This window comes from Brachyistius frenatus, unplaced genomic scaffold (assembly GCF_029030835.1).
Source record: "Brachyistius frenatus isolate BFR_SWC_R1_liver_20210118 unplaced genomic scaffold, ASM2903083v1 Contig_90, whole genome shotgun sequence".
Classification (NCBI taxonomy): Eukaryota; Metazoa; Chordata; class Actinopteri; family Embiotocidae; genus Brachyistius; species Brachyistius frenatus.
The window spans coordinates 1,125,902-1,147,593 of record NW_027210689.1 but is presented as its reverse complement, the minus strand read 5'-3'; the positions used below and the strand labels follow the sequence as shown (position 1 = coordinate 1,147,593).

The following is a 21,692-nucleotide window of genomic DNA, read 5'->3' as shown; positions in this document are numbered from 1 at the left end:
CTAGCTTATGTGGGAATTGTTGAATTGTTGGGTTTCTTTGTATAATATTGTAACGTCTTGCTGTAAGGACGTTAATGTGTTAAGTGCCATGAAATAGCCTATGTTGTGATTTGGCGCTATATAAATAAAGTTGAATTGAATTGAATTGAAATCATGTAGTAATAAAAAATGTACACAGTATGAACAGTATTTGTAATGTTTGATGTAATACTGCAAAGAATACTAATACAGAAAAAAATTGGGTTGTAGTGATATTTCACTCTAAGTGGTCACTGCTCTTTGTGTGCATGTTCATAGTCCACAGAATGATACCTATTCATCCCAGAATGGATAGAACCAATGGAGAACCAAATGTTGCAAAGTTTTGAAGTGGTTTTCTAGGAGTCCTGATCTAAATTCCATCAAATATCTATGGAAAGAGTTTAAACATGCAATTTGGAGAAGGCACCATAAACAGAGACTGCTGGAGCAGTTTTCTCGAGACTAGTGGGCCAAACTACCTACAGGTAGTTCTGTAGCAATCTGCACTTGAGTGCTACAGAAATCATTTGTTTGAAGTGACTGCCTCTGAGGGTTGTCTAACAAAATGTAGATTAATTGTCCAATCTATTTTTCCGTTGCCATTTTTATTGGTTTTATTATTTTAAATATTCTGTTTAATGTCTGATGTTTTTAAACAATGCTGGAGGCCAATTATTTTTGACAGTTTCAAATTATTTTCATATTTACACGGTGTCGTTTTCACTCCCAGAGATTCACTATTTTCCTGCTTATTTCTTGTGTTGGACTTTGCCTTCTTTTTGGATTTTTGTTCCTTTTGTTTTGTTGCCTCAACTGACTTTTGTATGGAATTTTCAGTTAGGAAGTAAAGTTATTTTCTTTCCCTAATCCTTGTGTCTGTCATGCGTTTGGGTCCTTTCTTCGGTTGTTACTGTAACATTTGGGCTCCATAACAGAAAAAAAATACATGAGCAGTGTTAGGAAGTAAATCGTTACAGAGAAAAAAAATATGTATTTGAATTTGTTACTGAACTAATGGCGATTACAAAGGGGTTTTATCTGAATATTTTTGGTAAAAAAAAGCTTTTAGGTATTGTGGAGATGATATGAAGAAGTCAGAGGATGTAATGTATAAAGGAATGTAAAAATGTAAAAATAAATATTACTTTAATGATAAAATACCTGTTACATCAGTAACAGGGTAACTAGTATTCTGTAACCTCTTTCTATAACATAACCTAAATTTCAACTCTCTAGGTAAGTGAGTTACATAGGTACAGTGTGACAAAGTTCAGCTGGTTAAATTAAAGCAGGTCGACCAGCCATAATGTTACAAAATTCAAATGAATAAAAAAATTGTAAAGATTGACATTTGTATATAATGATCACATACTAATGTAAGTTATTTAGTTTTTACATAAGGGTGTATGCTGCCACATTTATTTTAGGATTAATGATATTATAATTAAAACTTGCAATAATTGCATTTTGTTCGTTTTGTGGACTTTCTTTGAGATGATTAAGCAAGTAATTATACCTGCAAGAGACAGTAGACGAAGACTTCTCATTCCAAACAGATGCTGCAGTCCAAAATCTTGCACCTGCAAACACACAGACACACATACACACGCTTAAAGACCACTGTATCAGAAGGCATAGTCACTGAGACTGTCTCGTTGACATGTAAAATAACCTTGTCTGTATCACATTTACATAAATGAATCACTAAAAGGTACTGTAAGGATCCAGCTCTTCTACTTGCGAAAAAGCAGGGATTCATAGTTTCTTAGGATGTCTGGAAAATGCAAGTGCCATCTGGCACCAGATACAAACTGCCAAGGAGGAAAAGAGAGACTTCCATGTGATTTTTCGAAATCAGTGGGCCCAAATCCGTCGCTCGCGAGCGACGAGTAGCTCTTTACCCATTTCTGAGTGGCTGACTGAAGGCTCGAACAATATGCACTGTTTCCCACGTTGGTGCGCCGCCAAGGTTTATTGGTGCCACCCAATTACACTGTAGACCTGGATTTAGTTTTAAATTAAACTTATGAGTGATTTACTACTCTATGTTTTGTAAAAAAAAAAAAAAAAGGGTTTTATTATGAAATCAGAAAAGTTGTTTGCACTATTTAGCTGAAAAATTCCGTGCAATAATCATGTTAAGCAGAGATAACTTTGAATATAAAATTTCTGTGAAATCTGAAATTGTTGTTTTAGCAACAGGTCTGAGCTGTAAGTGCCGAGTCCTGTGAGAATGCGTTCTCCTGGCGGCTGGACCGCAGCAGTGGGGTTAGAGCTATAAAGTGAGTGTCTGACACTGAGTAAGTGAGAGATCAAAGTTACACCGCTGGTCAGCTAAATGCCCTGACTTTTCAAATTAAAAGCATACAGGAAAAAGCAAACACATCCTGTTAAATTTTAGCTATTGTGATACAACATGTGTGTTGAGTAGCAATTTGTTATTGTTCACATAAAAGAAGCTTATTCAGCTGTTTTAGTTGGAGCTCAGCTATGTGAACAAATCCGACTAAACATGAGTAGCTCTCGGACACTTTCATTTTGTCAAAGTAGCTCTAAGAGCAAAAAAGTTTGGTACCCCTCTTCCAGATATTTGCAACGCCTTTTAGTCAGTGCTTCACGAGAAGTTATGGACAGCTTTCAGTTTCTTCCAGGTCCAGAGGGCATTACTAAGCTGATCAAAGCTTACTTCCAGGATCTCCACTTGTGTGTAACAACAAACAACTACATCACCACCTGGCAGCACCTCTAGAAAGGCATAATAGCAGGCACTCATCATTCAAGCATAATGTTGAAAGGGTTGCACCTTCCTCCAGTATCAACCACAAAGGCTTGCACCAAACACATACTGGATAAACTCTAAAGCAACATCAGCTGGGCAGGAATGGAGATCAAACCCAGATATTGTCATGGGCTGGCTCATTAACAAAAGGTTCTGCATTAACAACGAGCAGGTGCCAACTGTCAAAAGCTATGGATGATGGTCCAATGCAGATCTGGAAGACAACAAGCAGGTGAAACATTTAGGCAGTATACAATTAGCAGCCTCAAACAAATCAATACCACTGCGCTCCCAGGACAGGTGAAGCTTTGATGCTTTCAGTTTGGACTCCTGACCCGCCTGATTTGGCCAATTACTATCTACAAAGTCACTATCTCATACCAATCGGCTGGAGAGACTGGTGAACTTACAAGTGAGGATGCGACTTGGGATGCCTCAGCAGCATAGGGTTTTGGGAACTGAGAACGCTCTCTCCCAGTCTCTAGTGCAGGAGTACATGACAAACATAATCCCGGGTTTTATTTGTATGAAGCGTCCTTCCAACCATAGCAAAAGGGAAGAAATGGACCCAAGTCAGAGCATTACTGGATACAAAATCCGCCCTCCAACACCAAGACATAGTGAGCCATGTATAACAATGCAGGGCAGGCAGAAAAACCTACCTGGCAAAAAAGCTAGTCCAGCTGAATGCTGGCACCTGGTAGTGGAGGAGGTGAGCCATCAAGAAGAAGAAGCCAGGTGTGCCAAAACCATATCGTAAGCCAGGCAAGGCTGGTGCATGAGATGCAATGGCACAAAGAGGAGGAAAATCACATGGAGGGAGCTATGGAGCATGAAGTCAAATAGGCAGATTTTTGTCAACAGTAATAATTTCCTGCCCTCTCCCACAAACTGTAATCCAGATAATCCACCCTGTCCCCTGTGTGCAGTTCTGGCAACACAATCAAGTGCTCAGATGTTTGGAACCTGAGCTAGAAAGCAACAGAGTAAAGATAAACACCATGCCTCTCACTGCTCAGACAACACTCCCACAACAACTATCCATCATCCAGGAAGGAGAAAAACAAGTGGTGCCCAATCAAAGCAGTAAGGGACTGTGAAGTGCAGTTGGACTTCGGCCACAGACTCACCTTCCAATCTGAAATTGCAACAACCAATCTGCAACCAGACCTGATCCTATGGTCCAACTTCTGCCTGTGTGATTTTATCATCAAGCTGACAGTCCCCTGGGAAATGCAGTGGACGAGGCAAGAGTAAGGATAGAGCTAGGAACAAGCAAGGCTGCCATACACCAATTTGGCAGCTGAGGCAGAGGAGCGAGGCTCTGACATAAGTGCATCTAACTGAGGTGAGCTGCTGGGGCTTTGTAAACCAGTTCCACTGCAAGGCTCCTGAGGGAGATTACAGTCACAGGGAAGGCTTTGAGGAGCCACAGCACCATATACCATATAAAAGCAGTGATGTTTTTGGCACAGCTTTTGTTGTCATTGGCTCCATTAAATATCAATTTTAAAGTGTCCAAACATGGTCAGTGTGCCCGGTTTGAGCGCTACAGAAAAATTGGTTAAGTTTAGTAGATGACTAAATAAGCTAATTGACCATGTCATATAAAGATCTTTTAACAGGTCTGAGCTGCATAGCAACAAACACCAAACTAAACACATATATAAAAAGATTTCCCCTTGTGGGATTAAGAAAGTAACTATCTATCTATCTATATTCACACTGTCAATAAAGTTATACAGAGGTGAACAAGGAAATAAATTCTGCTCTGCACTCATAAACTGGGACTGGGCCACCCACACCACACTCTCATGTGTACCCTGAATGACAGGCACACAGAAGAGGACTGACAAAGAGACAGACAGTATCAGTAAAAACTGTATCGATTTTTTGACGGCCCTCCAGCCCACAAATACCAGGTTTTGTCTGGATGGCCAGTACATCTCTGATGTTATACAGCTAGATGCCCTTACAACCTCAATCACCCATAGCATTAACTGCTAATTACTTACCAGACTAGAATAGAGATAGCGAGTTCAGCATCAAACTTCATTGCTTACTCTCCAATCGTGATTGGAAGGCAACACTGATGTTAATAACTCTTTTTGGTATATTTTATCAAGATTTTCACCCACCATTGTGCTTGCTTTTCCATTCTTCATACCAAAAGGTTAGAATATGCTGTTCCTTCTTCCCATGATAGACTGAGGGGAGACTGGACTCTCAAATGACCAACTATCCCACCTTGTGGGGCAAAATGGTGTTACGAGACCAGACAGGGCAGGGCTATCTAGTTAGCATGCTATCCTCAGTAGAAGTCTCGGTTACACAGTACATACATGTCTTTGACATGATGTCAGCACTGATACTTCTTTACATTCTATGGATAATTTCAAGTAAATGTTTTGAATATTTTAAACTAAACATCGGACATACAGTCCCTTCATTATACTTGCATAGTTCATAAGCCATTTTAGAACAGTTTTTTGAGCTGATCAGTCCGTCCATCTCTCTTAGTTATTGTGGTGGCAGGGTGTGGTTAGCTCAGCTGCAGGGGGTAGAGAGTGGGAGGAGTGGTTCAGGGAACAGTGCCAGGAAGGTGTAATGAGCACAGCTGAGCCGAATGTGGACTGATGAGCGCTCCCCTATAAAGTGAGCAGGGAGAAGGAGGCTGGGAGGAAAGCGTTGGCATTGGTGTGTGGGCAGGGCGAATAAAAGCATTTTATACCCGAACGTGTGACTGAGCGAGTCATCTGTGTCCAGGAGAAACCCCGGTAGCACAAACCTTGCTACAGTGGTGCCCAATGTGGGGCATGGACACAGGTGAACAGCAGAGCGGAATGCCGACACAGCTGATCGTCGCGTTAGGGAAGATGCTGGGCGGGATCGCGGCGATGCAGCGCGACCAGGCGGAGGCAAACCGCCAGCTCCTGGGCGCATTGCAGGCCCAAGCCGAGCGACAGACCAGCGCCTGGGAACAGCTCGCGGGCCGGCCAGCGCCAGGACCGTCGTCCTTCACCGGGGGTGGCCATGCACAAGATGACGCCGGCGGATGAAGTCCAGTCCTTTATGGACATGTTGGCGGAGACATGTGCCTGGCCGGCGGCGGAGTGGGCGGTGCGACTCCTGCCTCTCCTGACAGGGGAGGCGCAGACAGCGGCTCTGGGGCTGCCTCCCAGGGCCAGACGACGGTACGCGGATGTGAAAAGGGTCATTATGGACCTGGCTGGGCCTGTCCCTGGAGGACCACAGGAGGAACTTCCGGGAGGCTAGGCTGGGGCCCGGGGACCAGCCATTCGCCTTCGCTCAGCAACTGAGGGACTTGGCGACCAGATGGCTGCAGCCGGAGAGCGCAGGAGGAGCGCTGGCGATGGTGGACAAGATTGTGGTGGAGCAGTTCACAGAGGGACTGCCGGCCAGGACAGCGGCATGGGTCCGCTGCCACCGTCCGGCGATGCTAGAGGCCGCCATCACCCTTGCCGAGGACCACCTCACGGTTCATCCCAGCGGGCAGCGGGGAGGATCCAGCAACCGGGGGTGGCTCGGGCCCTGCCAGCTCCGTGGGCACTAACAACCCCCAGGTTCACCGATCCCACGGGTCCGGCCAGCCCCGGCACCCTTCCCAACCTGCAGGGGGTCCTCAACCACCAGGACAGGAGTGTTGGAGGTGTGGGCAGCCTGGACACTACCGGAGGGAATGTCCGTTAATGGAGACAGACGATTCGGGTTGCCGGCCCTCCAACACCCTCCCCTGGTCCAGGAGCAACGTATCACGTTCTGGTAAGGATCCAGTGGGGTACACATCAGGCGATGGTGGATTCGGGCTGTATGCAGTCTCTGATCCACCAGAGCCTGGTTCAGCCCGGGGCATTGGTGGAGGCATCGTGGGTGAGAATTAAGTGTGTGCATGGGGATGTTCACGATTATCCGGTGGTGGCTGTAGAAATTAGATATGGGGGGAAAAAAATATAGAGTGAAGGTTGCGGTTAGCTCCTGCCTTACACACCCCCTAATCTTGGGGACAGATTGGCCTGGGTTTCATAAATTAATGGGGCCAAAAAGCTGTCGGGAAATGATTTTCCAGGCGGCTCACTATAACCTGATGGCTGGCCACATGGGATATGATAAAACTCTGGACCGGATAACGGCCCGATTTTACTGGCCGGGCATCCGGGGGGATGTGTGCCGTTGGTGTGCATCTTGCCCGGAGTGTCAGCTGGTAAACCAGCTGGCCATTCCACGGGTGCCTTTACATCCTCTACCCTTGATGGAGGTCTCATTTGAACGTATTGGCATGAACCTCATCGGGCCATTTCGCCGGCGCGCACGCGGATATCACTTTGTGTTAGTCCTGGTGGATTATGTAACACAATATCCCGAGGCAGTGCCGTTGCGCAGCATTTCGGCAAAGAGTGTTGCGCAGGCTCTGTTTCAGGTCATCTCCTGAGTCAGAATCCCGAAAGAGATTCTGACTGACCAGGGCACCCAGTTCATGTCACAAACACAGAGAACTTTATGGATTACTGGGCATTAAGTCTATTCGGATCAGTGTTTATCACCCACAGACTGACGGTCTTGTGGAGCGTCTGAATAAGACTTTAAAGTCCATGATTTGTAAATTTATACACGACGATGAACGTAATTGGGATAAATGGATTGATCCTCTGTTGTTTGCAGTATAGGAGATCCCCTAGGCCTCTACGGGATTTTCTCCCTTTGAACTGCTGTTTGGCAGGAAACCATGAGGGGTGCTTGACCTGTTTAAGGAAAATTGGGAGGAGGGTCCGAGCCCCGGCAAAAGGGAAATTCAGTACGTCCTGGACCTGCGAGCAAAACTCCACACACTGGGTCAGATGTCACGTGAGAATTTGCTCCAGGCCCAGGAGCATCAACAACGGCTGTACAACAGAGGGGCCAAGCTGAGGCAATTCACACCAGGAGAAAAGGTACTTGTACTGCTTCCTTCTTCCAGCTCGAAACTCCTTGCCAAGTGGCAGGAGGAGACGTCGACTATGAGGTGGTGCGGTCTGACAGGGGCGGAGCTACACAGCTCTACCACCTCAACCTCTTAAACGCATGGAGAGAGGCGGAGTCTGTTTCTCTGGTGTCCGCGGTATCTGAGAGAGAGGAGCTGGGGCCAGAGGTTCCAAAGTCCACCACTCCTGCCTCGCTCCCTTATGACGCCCATCTCTCCGGGACCCAGAGAACAGACATATCCCAGTTGCAGAAGCAGTTTGCTGATGTGTTCTCCCTCCTGCCAGGACGCACGGACCTCAGTGCACAACATTGAGACGTCTCCAGGCGTGGCGGTGCGGTTGCGACCTTACAGGTTACCTGAACACAAGAGAAAAATTGTTCAGAGAGAATTGGCGGCTATGCTGGAGATGGGAGTAATAGAAGAGTCCAACAGTGCCTGGTGTAGCCCCATTGTTCTTGTTGTCAAGAAGGATGGACCTATTCGGTTCTGTGTGGACTATCGCAGGGTGAATGATGCGTCACGATTTGATGCATACCCAATGCGACGAACTCCTGGACTGGCTGGGCACTTTGCGTTTCTTCATGACACTGGATTTAACCAAGGGCTACTGGCAGATTCCTCTCTTGCCAGAGTCCAAGGAAAAAACGGCCTTCTCCACTCTGTTTGGATTATACCAATTTACCACACTTCCCTTTGGGCTGTTCGGTGCCCCGGCCACTTTCCAACGCCTCATGGACCGGGTGCTGCGTCCGTACACTGCATATGCTGCCGCCTACCTGGATGATGTAATCATCCACAGCACCACCTGGGCAGAGCATGTGCAGCGGGTGGGCACGGTGCTGGAGTCCCTGAGGCAGGCCGGGCTCACCGCCAACCCAGGGAAGTGTGCAGTTGGACGGAGGGAGGTACGGTATCTGGGGTACCACTTGGGCGGCAGGCAGGTGCGCCCTCAGGTGGACAAGATGGCGGCTATCGCGGCCTGTCCGCCCAAGACAAAAAGAGGTGAGGCAGTTTTTTGGGCTGGCGGGGTATTACAGACGGTTTATCCCGGGCTTCGCGGAGCTGACCAGTCCCTTGACCGACCTGACCCGGAAAGGTGCCTCAGATCCGGTCCAGTGGATGGAGCAGTGCCAGCAGGCGGTTGAGAAGGTAAAACAGGCTCTTTGTGGGGAACCATTTCTCCACACCCCTAACTTCTCTCTCCCCTTTACTCTGCAGACTGATGCGTCAAACAGAGGGTTGGGGGCTGTTTTGTCCCAGCAGGTGCGGGGGGTTGACCGCCCTGTTGTGTACATCAGCCGGAAGTTATCGGAGAGGGAGGCCAGGTACAGCACGGTGGAGAAGGAGTGCCTGGCCATCCGGTGGGGTGGTCGACTCCCTGCGGTACTACCTGCTGGGACGCTCATTCACCCTCTGTTCGGACCACGCTCCGCTCCAGTGGCTCCACCGCATGAAGGATACCAACGCCTGGATCACTCGGTGGTATCTGGTGTTACAGCCTTTTAACTTCAAGGTGGTCAAGGTGGTCAAGGTGGTCCATAGGCTGGGGGTGCAGATGACTGTGGTCGACTTCCTCTCCCGCTCTCAGGGGGGAAAGGGGGAGTGGGTTGGGCCGGATGGCTCCCTGGCCTAAGTCGGGCGGTGGGGGTATGTGGTGGTGGGGTGTGTTCTCCATCAACTTGGTTATTTGGATCTTGGACTTGCCTCGACTGAACTTTTGTATAGGATATGAGATTTTTGGCTGTTAAAAGCTGATTTTCAGTAAAGAGTCTGAATTTACTTGTCTTGAATCGTGCGTGAGTCCAAGTACTGAGTCGTGACAGTATAATCCGCAGAACTTTTGCCATCTTTTTGTTGTTGAAAATGTTCTTGTAAAATAACTGCAAAATGGATACAGCAGACACACAAGGCCCCAGGGATTCAGGAGGTGAGATTACCGAAAGATTGCACTTGATTGTGAAGAAGGAAGATTTGGACCGCAAGTTAACCGTACTTACCCTAGAGGAAAGGATAGTGACATCTACAGTAAGTCTTGGCTTATAGAACATCCCATGATGGCAAGGACTGTAAAACATTATAGCAAAAGTCAGGAGATGCTTGCAGGCTTTCCAAAATTGTCCCAGTAGCCCTCAAGTTTGGCCCATGTTTCTGAGCTAGTTAGTTTTAGACCTGTTGGCCTTCCTGGACCAAACTAGCCTCTGACCTCACAAGCCACCAGCATGCTCGCCCCTTGCCAGTTCTGGCTCCTCAGTTGTCCAGATCCATGAAAGTGCCACTGCTAGTGCCCCAGCTGGCACCACTCCTGTTCCTGAGTCTTCTGCTCCTGGTCGAGAGTATTCTGCTCCTAGTCCCAAGTCTACTGCTCCTAGTCCCAAGTCTTCATCTTCAGTGTCCAAGGTTAAAGCCACCTCTTCAGTTGGGTCAACACAGCGGCCTCCTCTATTCCAGTCTCTGGGTGGCCATCGGCGTCACACGACTCGTCTCCGGCTGGTTCAGAGCGACCATCTCTCCAGTCCCTGTCTCTGGGTAGACCATTGGAGCCATGCCACCAGCCTCCAACTGAGTCGACACCACCGCTCATCCAGCTCCAGCTTTCTGAGCTTTTCACCTGGCCATCTGCCTCCGGCTGGGTTTGATGCCTTTGCCTCTCCCTTTCCTGTTCAGCTGGGTTGTCGTTCTTGCCAACATCTGCTCCATGCTGCGCCGGTGTCCAGCCTGATCCTGTTCCACAGTTAGTTCTGCGCAAAGCCAATGAGCTTGTTCCGTTTAAACAGTTGCCCGCATGCAGAGGGGTTCCGCCTCTGTCGCCAGCCTCCACCCTGTCTCCCTGTGAGTCTTCAGCCTATTTTCCTGAGTCTTCACCACCAGCTAAAGCCTGTCTCTCTTCTTTGCCGCCAGACTCCTGCCGATCTCCTTGTGGGTCTTTGCTTTTGCTGACGGCCCTTTGTCCTGCGTCAAGGCCATCCTCTAGAAAGGCCCCGCCTGTCTGGCCAGTCCAGTGCATGTGAATGGGTGAATGGGACGCAAAACTATGAAGCCCTTTCAGACAACTAAGGTGGTAAAAAGCTTTATAACTGCAGACTAGTTATCATTTTAGTTTTCTTTAGAACAGCTCGCTGCAGAAGTAGATGAAATATGCTTGACCACGTCCGCTACGATGCTCTGACGAACTGCAGCTGCCAAGCATTTTCACAGAAATTTGGACTTCAGCAGACAACTGTAGGGATTTATGATTAAAAATCATACTCTTATTAGCCTGGTCCTTTGTCAGTATTCTCATTAGTTTTTCTTAGAATATATTTATTTTGAATATGACAAAACATTTTTTTACAGCAGCAACAGAAATTCCAAATTGCTTTGGACAAATCTTAAGTATCACTTAATAATTGATAAATGAGCAAATACCATTATCTGCTGATAATGGTATTTGCTCATTTATCAAGAAAATTGGAAGTGTGTGATGTTTTACAATTGTAAACTCTCAAAAACCTCTGTTTTATTTTGTGTTTTCTTACCTGACAGCACCAGCGCAGATAGAGGCTTCTTAATGAGGACATGGTGGACAAGTAGCCCAAACCAGTGTCTGTGATCCGCACACACCTAAAAGTAAGCACAGTACACAACATTACACAAGAAGTAATCCATGACTTTTTCCTTTCCCTAAACATATGAGGGTAAATCACTACTTTCCGGGACTACTGCTCGTGCGTGTGCACAGAGCACAACACCATGATGGGCAGGAGAAAGATATAACCATAATCAATAATTGCTACAAATTTCGTCGCTTGATCATCATCAGTTCCTCAGTTACACATGTTTTTATGGGCAGTGGACTGGATGCGTCTGTGATTTTTCTGTGGACATGACCAGAGGGCACAGGTCAGATTTTGTATCTAACTCTGGAAATTGGCAAACTGCTTCAGGAGGGCTGCGACAATGAAGGAATGAGCCTGCAGAAGTGTTCTTAGTGACATTCACGTTTCCGAGGGACAGAACGTCACTGTCCAAAACTGAAAAAAGCGCATCAGGTAAGTTTGAAATTTGCGGGGCTGTGTGCAGTGAAATCATCCCAGGAGGGTTGTAGTGAAACCATGGAGATCTGCTGTGATGTTCTGAGTCGTCTTATGAAAAATGTTGCATTAAAATGATCCAAACTGTGGCGATGGCACTTGGGTTTTCCAACACAACAGTGCGCCCGCTCACAGCGCAATGAAAATGCAGAAATTTCGTGCCCCCAACAACACAATCGTAGCTCCTCACCACTCCTACTCAATGGATTTGGCTCCCTGCAACTTCTCTCTAACACATGGGAAACCAAGAATGTTTTCACAAACTTTGATACTACAAGATACTAAATCCTGTGTTCATTTCAAGTCAAACAAAACATTTTTGTATTATGGTCAGAAATTTACACAGAGGCCTTTAGGAACCAAGGTTGTTTTGATATGCATACCTAGAAACTTTGTGATAAACGCAGTCTATTTCAGTGAGAACAGTAGAAACAGAAGCTTATATTTACTAGGTGAGTATTATTGGGAGTGAAAGGTAGGCACTTTTTCTTATCAAAGAGTGCCTTTATTGAAGAAGTCCAAAAAGATACATACAGGCACATGTTTCTTTCATCCAATATATGGTTGTCAATGTTGATTGGTGAAAGACTGCTCCGATAGTTTCAAAATTATCCTTAAGGTCCACACCCATTAGAATACAACACCTAGAAACAATCCTGAATGGAGAATGGCCAGGTTCATTGATTCACAGTGAATTTGAGTCTGGAATACCAGCCCAGGCTGAAACTGAGAAAGTGATATCCCTGGGGATGGTGATTGTGATGTAGATTTCCACTGTAATAGCCAATTGGACAGAAATATTGAGTTTAAGGCTGGAGAGTTTAATCTATTGTTCAGAACAGCAGAACAAAACATTTTCAGAATGTGACAGTGGCTATAAGTGGGAAAGTTGGTATGTTGGTATACATAAAAATCAAGGACTTTGTAAACAAGGTGTTCAAATAACTGTTTAGCTGGAATGGAAATGGTGGTCTTGATGTCCTTTCTGTAAACAGCAGCAATACCACTTCCCAATCCCTTAAAATGCAGTTTATCAATGTATGTCCCCTCGGTATTGTCTGAATGAGTGAGAAATAATTCAGGGGTTTATACCGAGTTTCAGTGAGCTAAAGTACTATAAATCTAGGTGTTTTTTTGTTTTTTTTTCAGTTAGTGACATTTGCTGTTACAAGAGTGCATTTTGAATAAGGCCAGTTCAGGATGATGTTGCTTAGTAATTGCTTGTTAATTGCCTTGCAATTGTTTGTTGTGATGATGTCATGATAAAATTGGGATACAACAGGTAAATAAAGATGGTATCTAATTTAAGGATATTAAATTGTATTGTAAATTAATATCATTGTGTAGAGGACATGTTTTCCAAAGTCTAAGCTATTGTCTTGCAGATGGTTATAGAAGTTTAGAATTGCCAAGGTGGAGTATAATGGAATCATGGACCAATTTGAGAAATATAGCACAAGGTGCTGAATGGCTGAAAAATAAGTGCTGCACCACAGAAGAATCTACTGGATATTCGATAGCATTATATAGCAGGACACCAAAAGTCTGGTGAAGAAGAGAGGAGGTGACCTGGAGGGTCTACCAGCCTGCCAGCCTTGTAAAGGTAAACATTGTGGTAGCATGTGCCTGGCAAGGCTAACTGTATAGTGGCAGGAACATCCCAGCAGGGCTAGTAGGAGGCAATGGCAGGTGACGCCACAGGATGCGAGACAACAGAGAGATACTGTTGATCGGTGGGCTGAAACCCTCATTGAAGCTAGCATGAGAGGTAACTTCATAGGCAGGTAAGATAGCAGGGTTGCCAACTTTCAACTACCAGATGAAGTGAAATTCAAAGTGGGGGTTAAATAGCCCGGGAGGGAGATGCTATATTTAAGGGCAATACAAATACCCCTCCATGAAGTATTAAGTTTTACAACACAATATTCCAAATAAAAAACAGTAATAAACCCAAACATCCTGTCTGTGTTGCTGACAAATATTTTGTGCATATGTCATGGTAATTTCACTAACAATGGCAATTTATGGTACAATAAAATGTATTTTCATTGTTACAGGGCTACCTGTCACCGGCCACACTTTAATGATTAGTTGTCTTGGTCATGACTGGTCACATTCTACATTTAGCCTAACTATGCGAACGCATCCACGTGGCAAATGACGTCACAACTGCATATATTGAGACTGAATAAAAAAAATAAACAGTACAGTCATAGTAATAACAACATTTGATTTGACAGAAAAATATCTTTGACTGTCTACAGCAGATGGATCACACGTGGCGAAAAAGAAAGGTCCTGAGTAGTGATGGATCTCAAGACAGCTGTATGTGCAGAGCCGGCAGCAGAGCAGCAGTCGGGTGGAGCAGACGGTGAAACTCCGTGGAACTAAGTTGACAATAGAAATACACGTTACTGTAAGTGTCATAAACATTGGGAGGGTAAACGAGAGATTAACTTTTTAAACGTTGCATTTAACGAACTAAGTAATGTGTCAGCTGTGACGGAGTCTACAGCCGCAGCCTGCTGTCTGTTTACCGCATGTGAGTCGTGTCATTTCAGTCATGCACCACTTTTTGTTAATCCGACGGATGTTAAACGTGTCGGCTTCATGTCTAATGAAATGTCCACTGGTCACTTGAATGTTCCGTATACCCGGTCTGAAACGGCGAATAAACAATGCAGCCTCTCCTCAGCCATTCTCACCTGTACCAGCAGTGGAGAGGTGGGATGCAGGTGAAGCTGTGCAGCAGCAGAGGGAGGGGGAGAGGGATTGTAGTTGACTGACTGTTTTGTGCCCCACAGACTTGAAATTCAGAGGGTTTTTTTCCCCCCGGTAGATATCTTTACCGTTTTGCTCTTGAAACAGCATTTAGTAATACAGTTCTGAATATGCCATATTTGCTGTGAATCATTGTTGCTTTTATATTGATTTTAGCATGGTTTGTTTTTATTTGCATTGTGGTGTTTTAGTTGCATGTTTTTATAACCTACATCTTTACCAGGCATACTATTGGACACTATTGACTTTAATTAAGCTGATTGCAGTCACTGATCCCCTGCACCTGGAGAGGCTCTTTGGGTCTAGAGGGACCAATCAGAGTGCTGGCAGTACCTAACTGGCCAGGAGGGCAGGGTCTCCCCTCCCGGCAAGGAGCAGAGCGAGCACTAGGAAAAGTGGCCACGGACAGGAGAAGGATGTAAAGATGACAGGCGGTGGTGTCAAGCGTGGTTGGAGGAGCCCTGGAGAGGATGAGTGCCTGAACCAGAGGAACCAGCTGGACCCTGACTACCCTCCTGGTGGCTGGCTTTTACCTGGTGTTGAACTTTTTAATTTAGTAGTAGATCCCTTTTTAGCTGGACAATTAACTCTTTTTAACTTGTTCCTTTCTTCTATGGGACTTTTAACAACTTAATTGTAGTTATTTTATAGTATTTTACGGGTTTAGATTATAAATAAAATATTTGTACCATCTTTTAAATTATGTCTCGGTGATCCATGCTGCTCTCCCCCCGATTTTAAAAGAACCTGTGTTTTTATGGAGACCTAGACTCCCCAAACTAGGTGGCGTTGTCAGGCAACTTTTATCTTCTATTTTGTCAAGTTATAGTCTATTTTAAATCCCCTCCCTACGGGGCTGACAAATACTTATGAATTAAAGTTTTATTCTGTAATGCATAACCAAAAATTATGATGGTAAATTAAGTTGTAGGGTATTGAGGACACATTCATATTCTTGCATCTGTCAGCATACTGTAGTAAAGTACAGAACCAGCAGTAAACCTAAGGCTCAGTTAATCAATTTGAGTCTATTGTGACCAAGTAAGATCTCGCTATTTTCTTTGTGTTCACAGGTTTGCTGTTGTGCCTTTATAAAGTTATCAACTTTAGCCATATTGCTGAAATTGGTAAGTACCATAATGAACAACTGTGAATATTATTTGCCTGTATATTTAAATAGAATATAGAAATTTAGCATTTTAATAGAAAGGCTTGGAACTTACACAGATGGATTACCAATGTAGTATTTAAATGTAATTTGTTGAATATGTAATGTATCAATTAGAAACAGTATGAACATTTAACAGTAGGTTAACTTCACATTATTGTTATTACAGTTTTGTAAATGGAAGAATTGCAAACAAATAACCTCTATCACAATAAATACAAACTCTAGTTAAGCTCTGATCATTATAGTGATCATTCTGACAGGATCCATGTTGGTAGTGTACTGAGCCCTCAGATGATTTTAAACTCAGAGAATTTAGATGAATCTACTTTTGATGTTCAGGATTTAAATGACTTGCCATGTAATGTTTAGCTAAAAGTTGTCCCCCATGGAAGTTAGGACATATTCATATTGTTTCTGTTGATGAACTTCTACAAGGGTTGAGAATTTAATAAGCACTGCTTCTGTCCCTCTTATCCATCCAACTCAGCATTTACAACATGGCAACTGTCAAGCAGAAGAAACTGTTCTGCAAGAGCCAGCATCTACTCTTTGTAAGTAAAATCCAATTCTCGCTTCTTTTGTGAGCATAAATTTACCTATGCTCACTCCACAACATTATTTTAGTGTATTGGATGAGTGTTCTTTGTCTCTCTCTCTCTCTCTGTGTTGCCAGTGTTTGGCGCAAGTAATTTTTTTTTTTACCTTGGTATTAAATCACTCATATAATCACTTTTCACACAGGGCAGCAGTTCTCATAATATCACAGGAAGAGGCATTCACATTAGTTAAATCCTCCCAAGCCAAATTTACCTCATCAGCCTATGGAGGCCTAATTGTTGTATAATAAATTGAGTTTGAACTTCTCAGACAAGTATGTCAGTGTACTCCTGCGTAAAGTTTGGCTTACGATACCGGTCAACTCCTTCTGCAGCCATTATATAATTGACACTACGCTGCAGCACAGCAGTTTAAAAGGGGATGAGAGGAACTGATTGGATTGGCCATGATTGAAGTTCACTATGACACACCTGCTTTTTATTTCTCTAACTGCCACTGTGCCACAGATGAGCTTGTGTTGGCTACACCTACATGCTACATGCTACACCTACATGCTACACCTACATGCGGTCAGAGTGTACATAATCTAGATCTGCGTTTGTGCTGTGCCTGGATTGACAAATATAGAGCCCTGAGTCGAAAAAAGGGGTAAACTTCTCATAGTTCTTTCTATACTGACATGAACTTACTTGAATTAAAGCTGAGTCATGGCACTGCAATGTAGTATCCATTATTTTAAATCAAATTGAATGCCCTGAATCACCCAACCTGAAGACCAAGACAATTTGTAAGATTTCGGATTTAATCAACTGTAAGGTAGTTTTACTACTTTTACTTTTCCTTATTTTGCTTAAGTGTTGACTTGAGTATAGATTTTGGTCTACTTTCACAAGGATTAAAGGACAGGATCACAAGAAACACTGACCTGTCTAGCACCAGTTCTTCCAGTTTATGCAGGTCACAGGCAATGTACTCCAGGGCCATGTCAGTGATTCGAGGGCACCACGACAAGTCCAGGCTGCGAAGCTTGCGCAGGTTTTCAGCAACCAGCTCCACACCATCATCAGTGATCTTGGAACAGCCAGAGAGGCTAAGGGCAGTCAGGTTGGGAAGGCTGTGCACCATGTTTACCACACCATGATTGGTGATCTCCCAGCAGGAGTGAAGCCGCAGAGTGTGGGTGGTGTAGCCCTGCAGATGGATTTTAGTTATTTGGTTATGCAAGTGAATAAAAGGAAATTGATAACAACCTGGGGCTAAGTCATTATTATAAAAAAAAAAAAAAAATGGGCCCATCACAGTCCATATATATGAATAGTAAAGTGCGTGTAGAGTGTTGAGGTGGAGGGGGGGTTTGTTAAAATCTCAATAAATCAGTTCGAAACCTTTTCTGGATACAAACTCAACATCAACATCAGATCTCTTCTACCCTCTGCATTTTTATGTAACCTAGCATCTGAAAGTTTACTCACAATTTACATACAAGTTGCTCTTTCTGCCAGACCTATTTAAGCAGAATTTCATATCTCATCCATCAAACCAATTTAATATAATTACTTTGTCTTCCACACATTATTACTGATATTTAAGCACAATTCCTGAATACATAGTGGTGTGAAAAAGTGTTTGCCCCCTTCCTGATTTCTTTTTTTTTTTTTGCATGTCTGTCACACTTAAATGTTTCAGATCATCAAACAAATTTAAATATTAAAGATAACACAAGTAAACACAAAATGCAGGTTTTAAATGAAGGTTTTTATTATTAAGGAAGAAAAAAAATCCAAACCCACATGGCCCTGTGTGAAAAAGTGTTTGCCCCCTCCTGTTAAAACATAATTTAACTGTGGTTTATCACACCTGAGTTCAATTTCTCTAGCCACACCCAGGCCTGATTACTGCCACACCTGTTCTCAATCAAGAAATCACTTAAATAGGACCTGCCTGACAAAGTGAAGTTGACCAAAAGATCCTCAAAAGATAGACATAATGCCCAGATCCAAAGAAATTCAGGAACAAATGAGAAAGAAAGTAATTGAGATCGATCAGTCTGGAAAAGGTTCTAAAGCCATTTCTAAAGCTTTGGGACTCCAGAGAACCACAGTGAGAACCATTATCCACAAATGGAGAAAACGTGGAACAGTGGTGAACCTTCCCAGAAGTGGCCAGCCGACCAAAATTACCCCAAGAGGGCAGCAACGACTCATCCGAGAGGTCACAAAAGACCCCACAACAACATCCAAAGAACTGCAGGCCTCACTTGCCTCAGTTAAGGTCAGTGTTCATGACTCCACCATAAGAAAGAGACTCGGCAGAAATGGCTGCATGGCAGAGTTCCAAGACCAAAACCACCGCTGAGCAAAAAGGACATTAAGGCTCGTCTCATTTTTGCCAGAAAACATCTTGATGATCCCCGAGACTTTTGGGAAAATACTCTGTGGACTGACGAGACAAAAGTTGAACTTTTTGGAAGGTGTGTGTCCCATTACATCCGACGTAAAAGTAACACCGCATTTCAGAAAAAGAACCTCATACCAACAGTAAAATATGGTGGTGGTAGTGTGATGGTCTGGGGCTGTTTTGCTGCTTCAGGACCTGGAAGACTTGCTGTGATAAATGGAACCATGAATTCTACCATCTACCAAAACATCCTGAAGGAGAACGTCCGGCCATCTGTTCGTGACCTCAAGCTGAAGCCAACTTGGGTTCTGCAGCAGGACAATGATCCAAAACACACCAGCAAGTCCACCTCTGAATGGCTGAAGAAAAACAAAATGAAGACTTTGGAGTGGCCTAGTCAAAGTCCTGACCTGAATCCTGTTGAGATGCTGTGGCATGACCTTAAAAGCGGTTGGTGCTGGAAAACCGTCCAATGTGGCTGAATTACAACAACTCTGTAAAGATGAGTCGGCCAACATTTCTCCACAGCTGTAAAAGACTCATTGCAAGTTATCACAAACGCTTGATTGCAGTTGTTGCTGCTGAGGGTGGCCCAACCAGTTATTAGGTTTAGGGGGCAAACACTTTTTCACACAGGGCCATGTGGGTTTGGATTGTTTTTCTCCCTTAATAATAGAAACCATTTAAAAACTGCATTTTGTGTTTACTTGTTATCTTTGACTAATATTTAAATTTGTTTGATGATCTGAAACATTTAAGTGACAAACATGCAAAAAAATAAGAAATCAGGAAGGGGGCAAACACTTTTTCACACCACTGTAGTATATAGTTTAATGTTAATTACAACATTGTACTTAAAGATTTTTTTTTTCATAGCTACTCCTTTATTCATTTATTTTTACTTTAAATTTAAAACTCAAGTGACTAAAATGTATCTACAAAGGCTGGTCAACCTAAGTTTTATCCTAAGGTGAAAATACTTTTTTTTTTTAGTTTCTTGAAGACATTTTATCTCTCATCTGAAACGTTCCTTTAGTTCTGACAGAATGGAGGGGAGTTCCAGGTTTTAACTTCTCATGGGGTTGTTAACACCTTGAGAGTTGTTGAGAGTCGTTCCAGTCTGTCAGAGTTGAAGAAGCCTTTCCGATGAGCCAGAAACAAAGTTAATGAGAGCAGATATAAGAGCTGAAGAGTTAAAGAGGCTTTAAAGCTTGTTCTCTTTCACACAAAGAAAGTTAATTTATCCAAAATTCTTGTCAGGCATACTTTTAACAAATAAGAAATGTATCTGAAAGAACCAGCTTACATGGTTTCTCTACTATCCTAACATTATGAATAATAGCAATAAGAACTTTATGAAAACCAAAATGTATTTTACAACCCCATTTTCAAAAAAGGTGGTATGCTGTGTAAAATGTAAATAAAATCAGAATGCAATGATTTGCAAATCACGGACACCCATATGTAATTAAAAATAGACCAAAGACAACATATAAAATATTGAAACTAAGTTGGGTCCCTCTCTTTTTAGCCATGATTTTGTAAAACATGGCTAAAGAGGAGAGGGACCATGCTGAACAATATATATAGGTTTTGGAGCAACATATTGTACGTTGTCTGGATTGTAACATATAAACAATTTGTCAATTTTAACAAGACAATGCTAAACCACATTCTGCGCATAATACAACAGCATGGCTTTATAGTAGAGGAGTCTGGGTGCAAGACTGGCTTGCCAGCAGTCTAGACCTGTCACACATTGAAAACATTTGGTGCATCATGATACATAAACACATTATAGAAGACCCAAAAATGTTGAGCAGCTGTAATCCTGTATCAGGAAAGAATGGGACAACATTTCACTTTCAAAACCCCAGCAACTGGACCCTCTCAGTTCCCAAACTCAGCTTCCAGACATTTACAGTGTTTTGTTTAAAGAAGAAGTGATGCAACACAGTGGTAAACATGGCCCCCGCCCCAACTTTTTTGAAACATGTTGCTTATATAGTTCATAAATCAGTCAAATTTCTCAGTTTCAACATTTGTTACATTGTCTTTGGTCTAAATTCAATTAAATATGAGTTTAGATGATTTGAAAATCATTACAGTCTTTTTTGGAAACTCAAAAACATGAAATTGGGAGAATTCAGGTTGACAGGTTGTTATTTCTTGTTTTTACATCCTACCTGTTTGGCTGTAAAGTAGGCCATGGCGGTGTCAGTGACGTGGTAGGCCTGCAGGCTCAACTCTGATAGGTTGGGCAGTAGCTGTGAGATCGCAGCTATGGCGTCATCTGCCACATTGATGCAGTCACTGACGCTCAGTGAAGTTAGCCGGGCATTGAGACTTGACCACAGGCCAGCCTCTGTGAAGTCATTGCAGCCTGACAGTTCAAGGTGCATCAGGCCTTGCATTTGCTCCAACATGACCTGCAACATAACAGTTTGAATGACTGATGCAGTTGCTGAAATGTGGCTATAGAGAGATAAAGAAAAGATAGACAGTACCTGACAAAAAGAAGAACAGTTAAAAATTGATGGGCAAATTTTTAAGTACCACTCAAATTGGTTTAACTACTATTTAATACTTTTGTAATCAAACACAGGAACTATATTTAAAATTAATTGCCAGTTTTACCATTTCCTACTCAGCATGTGCATCTGTAGTTAGCAACTTTTCCCAACCACTATCTAATTATCTAACATGTCAGTAAATCCGTCTGTGAAAAGGTCTAGCATGTGCTGGTTCATATATTGTATATACAAGAACAGGACAAAAATTAAGATAATCCTTCACAATCATCTGCATCTGTGTATAAAACATGTCCTAATATTTGGTATACATAGTAACAGTCTAATAAAGTTTGGATACACTTATCCTATCAATGGTACTGTTTGGCAAATTCCAATCTACCCTTTCGATTCTTACTGCTGA

The 21,692-nt window shown here is 43.5% G+C and overlaps 1 protein-coding gene across 1 annotated transcript in view; it reads right to left on the bottom strand.

Moving 5' to 3' along the window:
* fbxl16 (F-box and leucine-rich repeat protein 16) overlaps positions 1 to 21,692 on the bottom strand; it is a 46,882-nt gene that overhangs the window by 5,707 nt on the left and 19,483 nt on the right. The window contains exons 3-6 of the mRNA XM_069710168.1: positions 20,945 to 21,187; positions 17,287 to 17,552; positions 11,297 to 11,381; positions 1,538 to 1,601 (exon numbers count right to left, since the gene is read on the bottom strand). Of these exons, the coding sequence (XP_069566269.1) occupies positions 1,538 to 1,601; positions 11,297 to 11,381; positions 17,287 to 17,552; positions 20,945 to 21,187 (658 nt within the window). The remainder of the gene's footprint in view (positions 1 to 1,537; positions 1,602 to 11,296; positions 11,382 to 17,286; positions 17,553 to 20,944; positions 21,188 to 21,692) is intronic.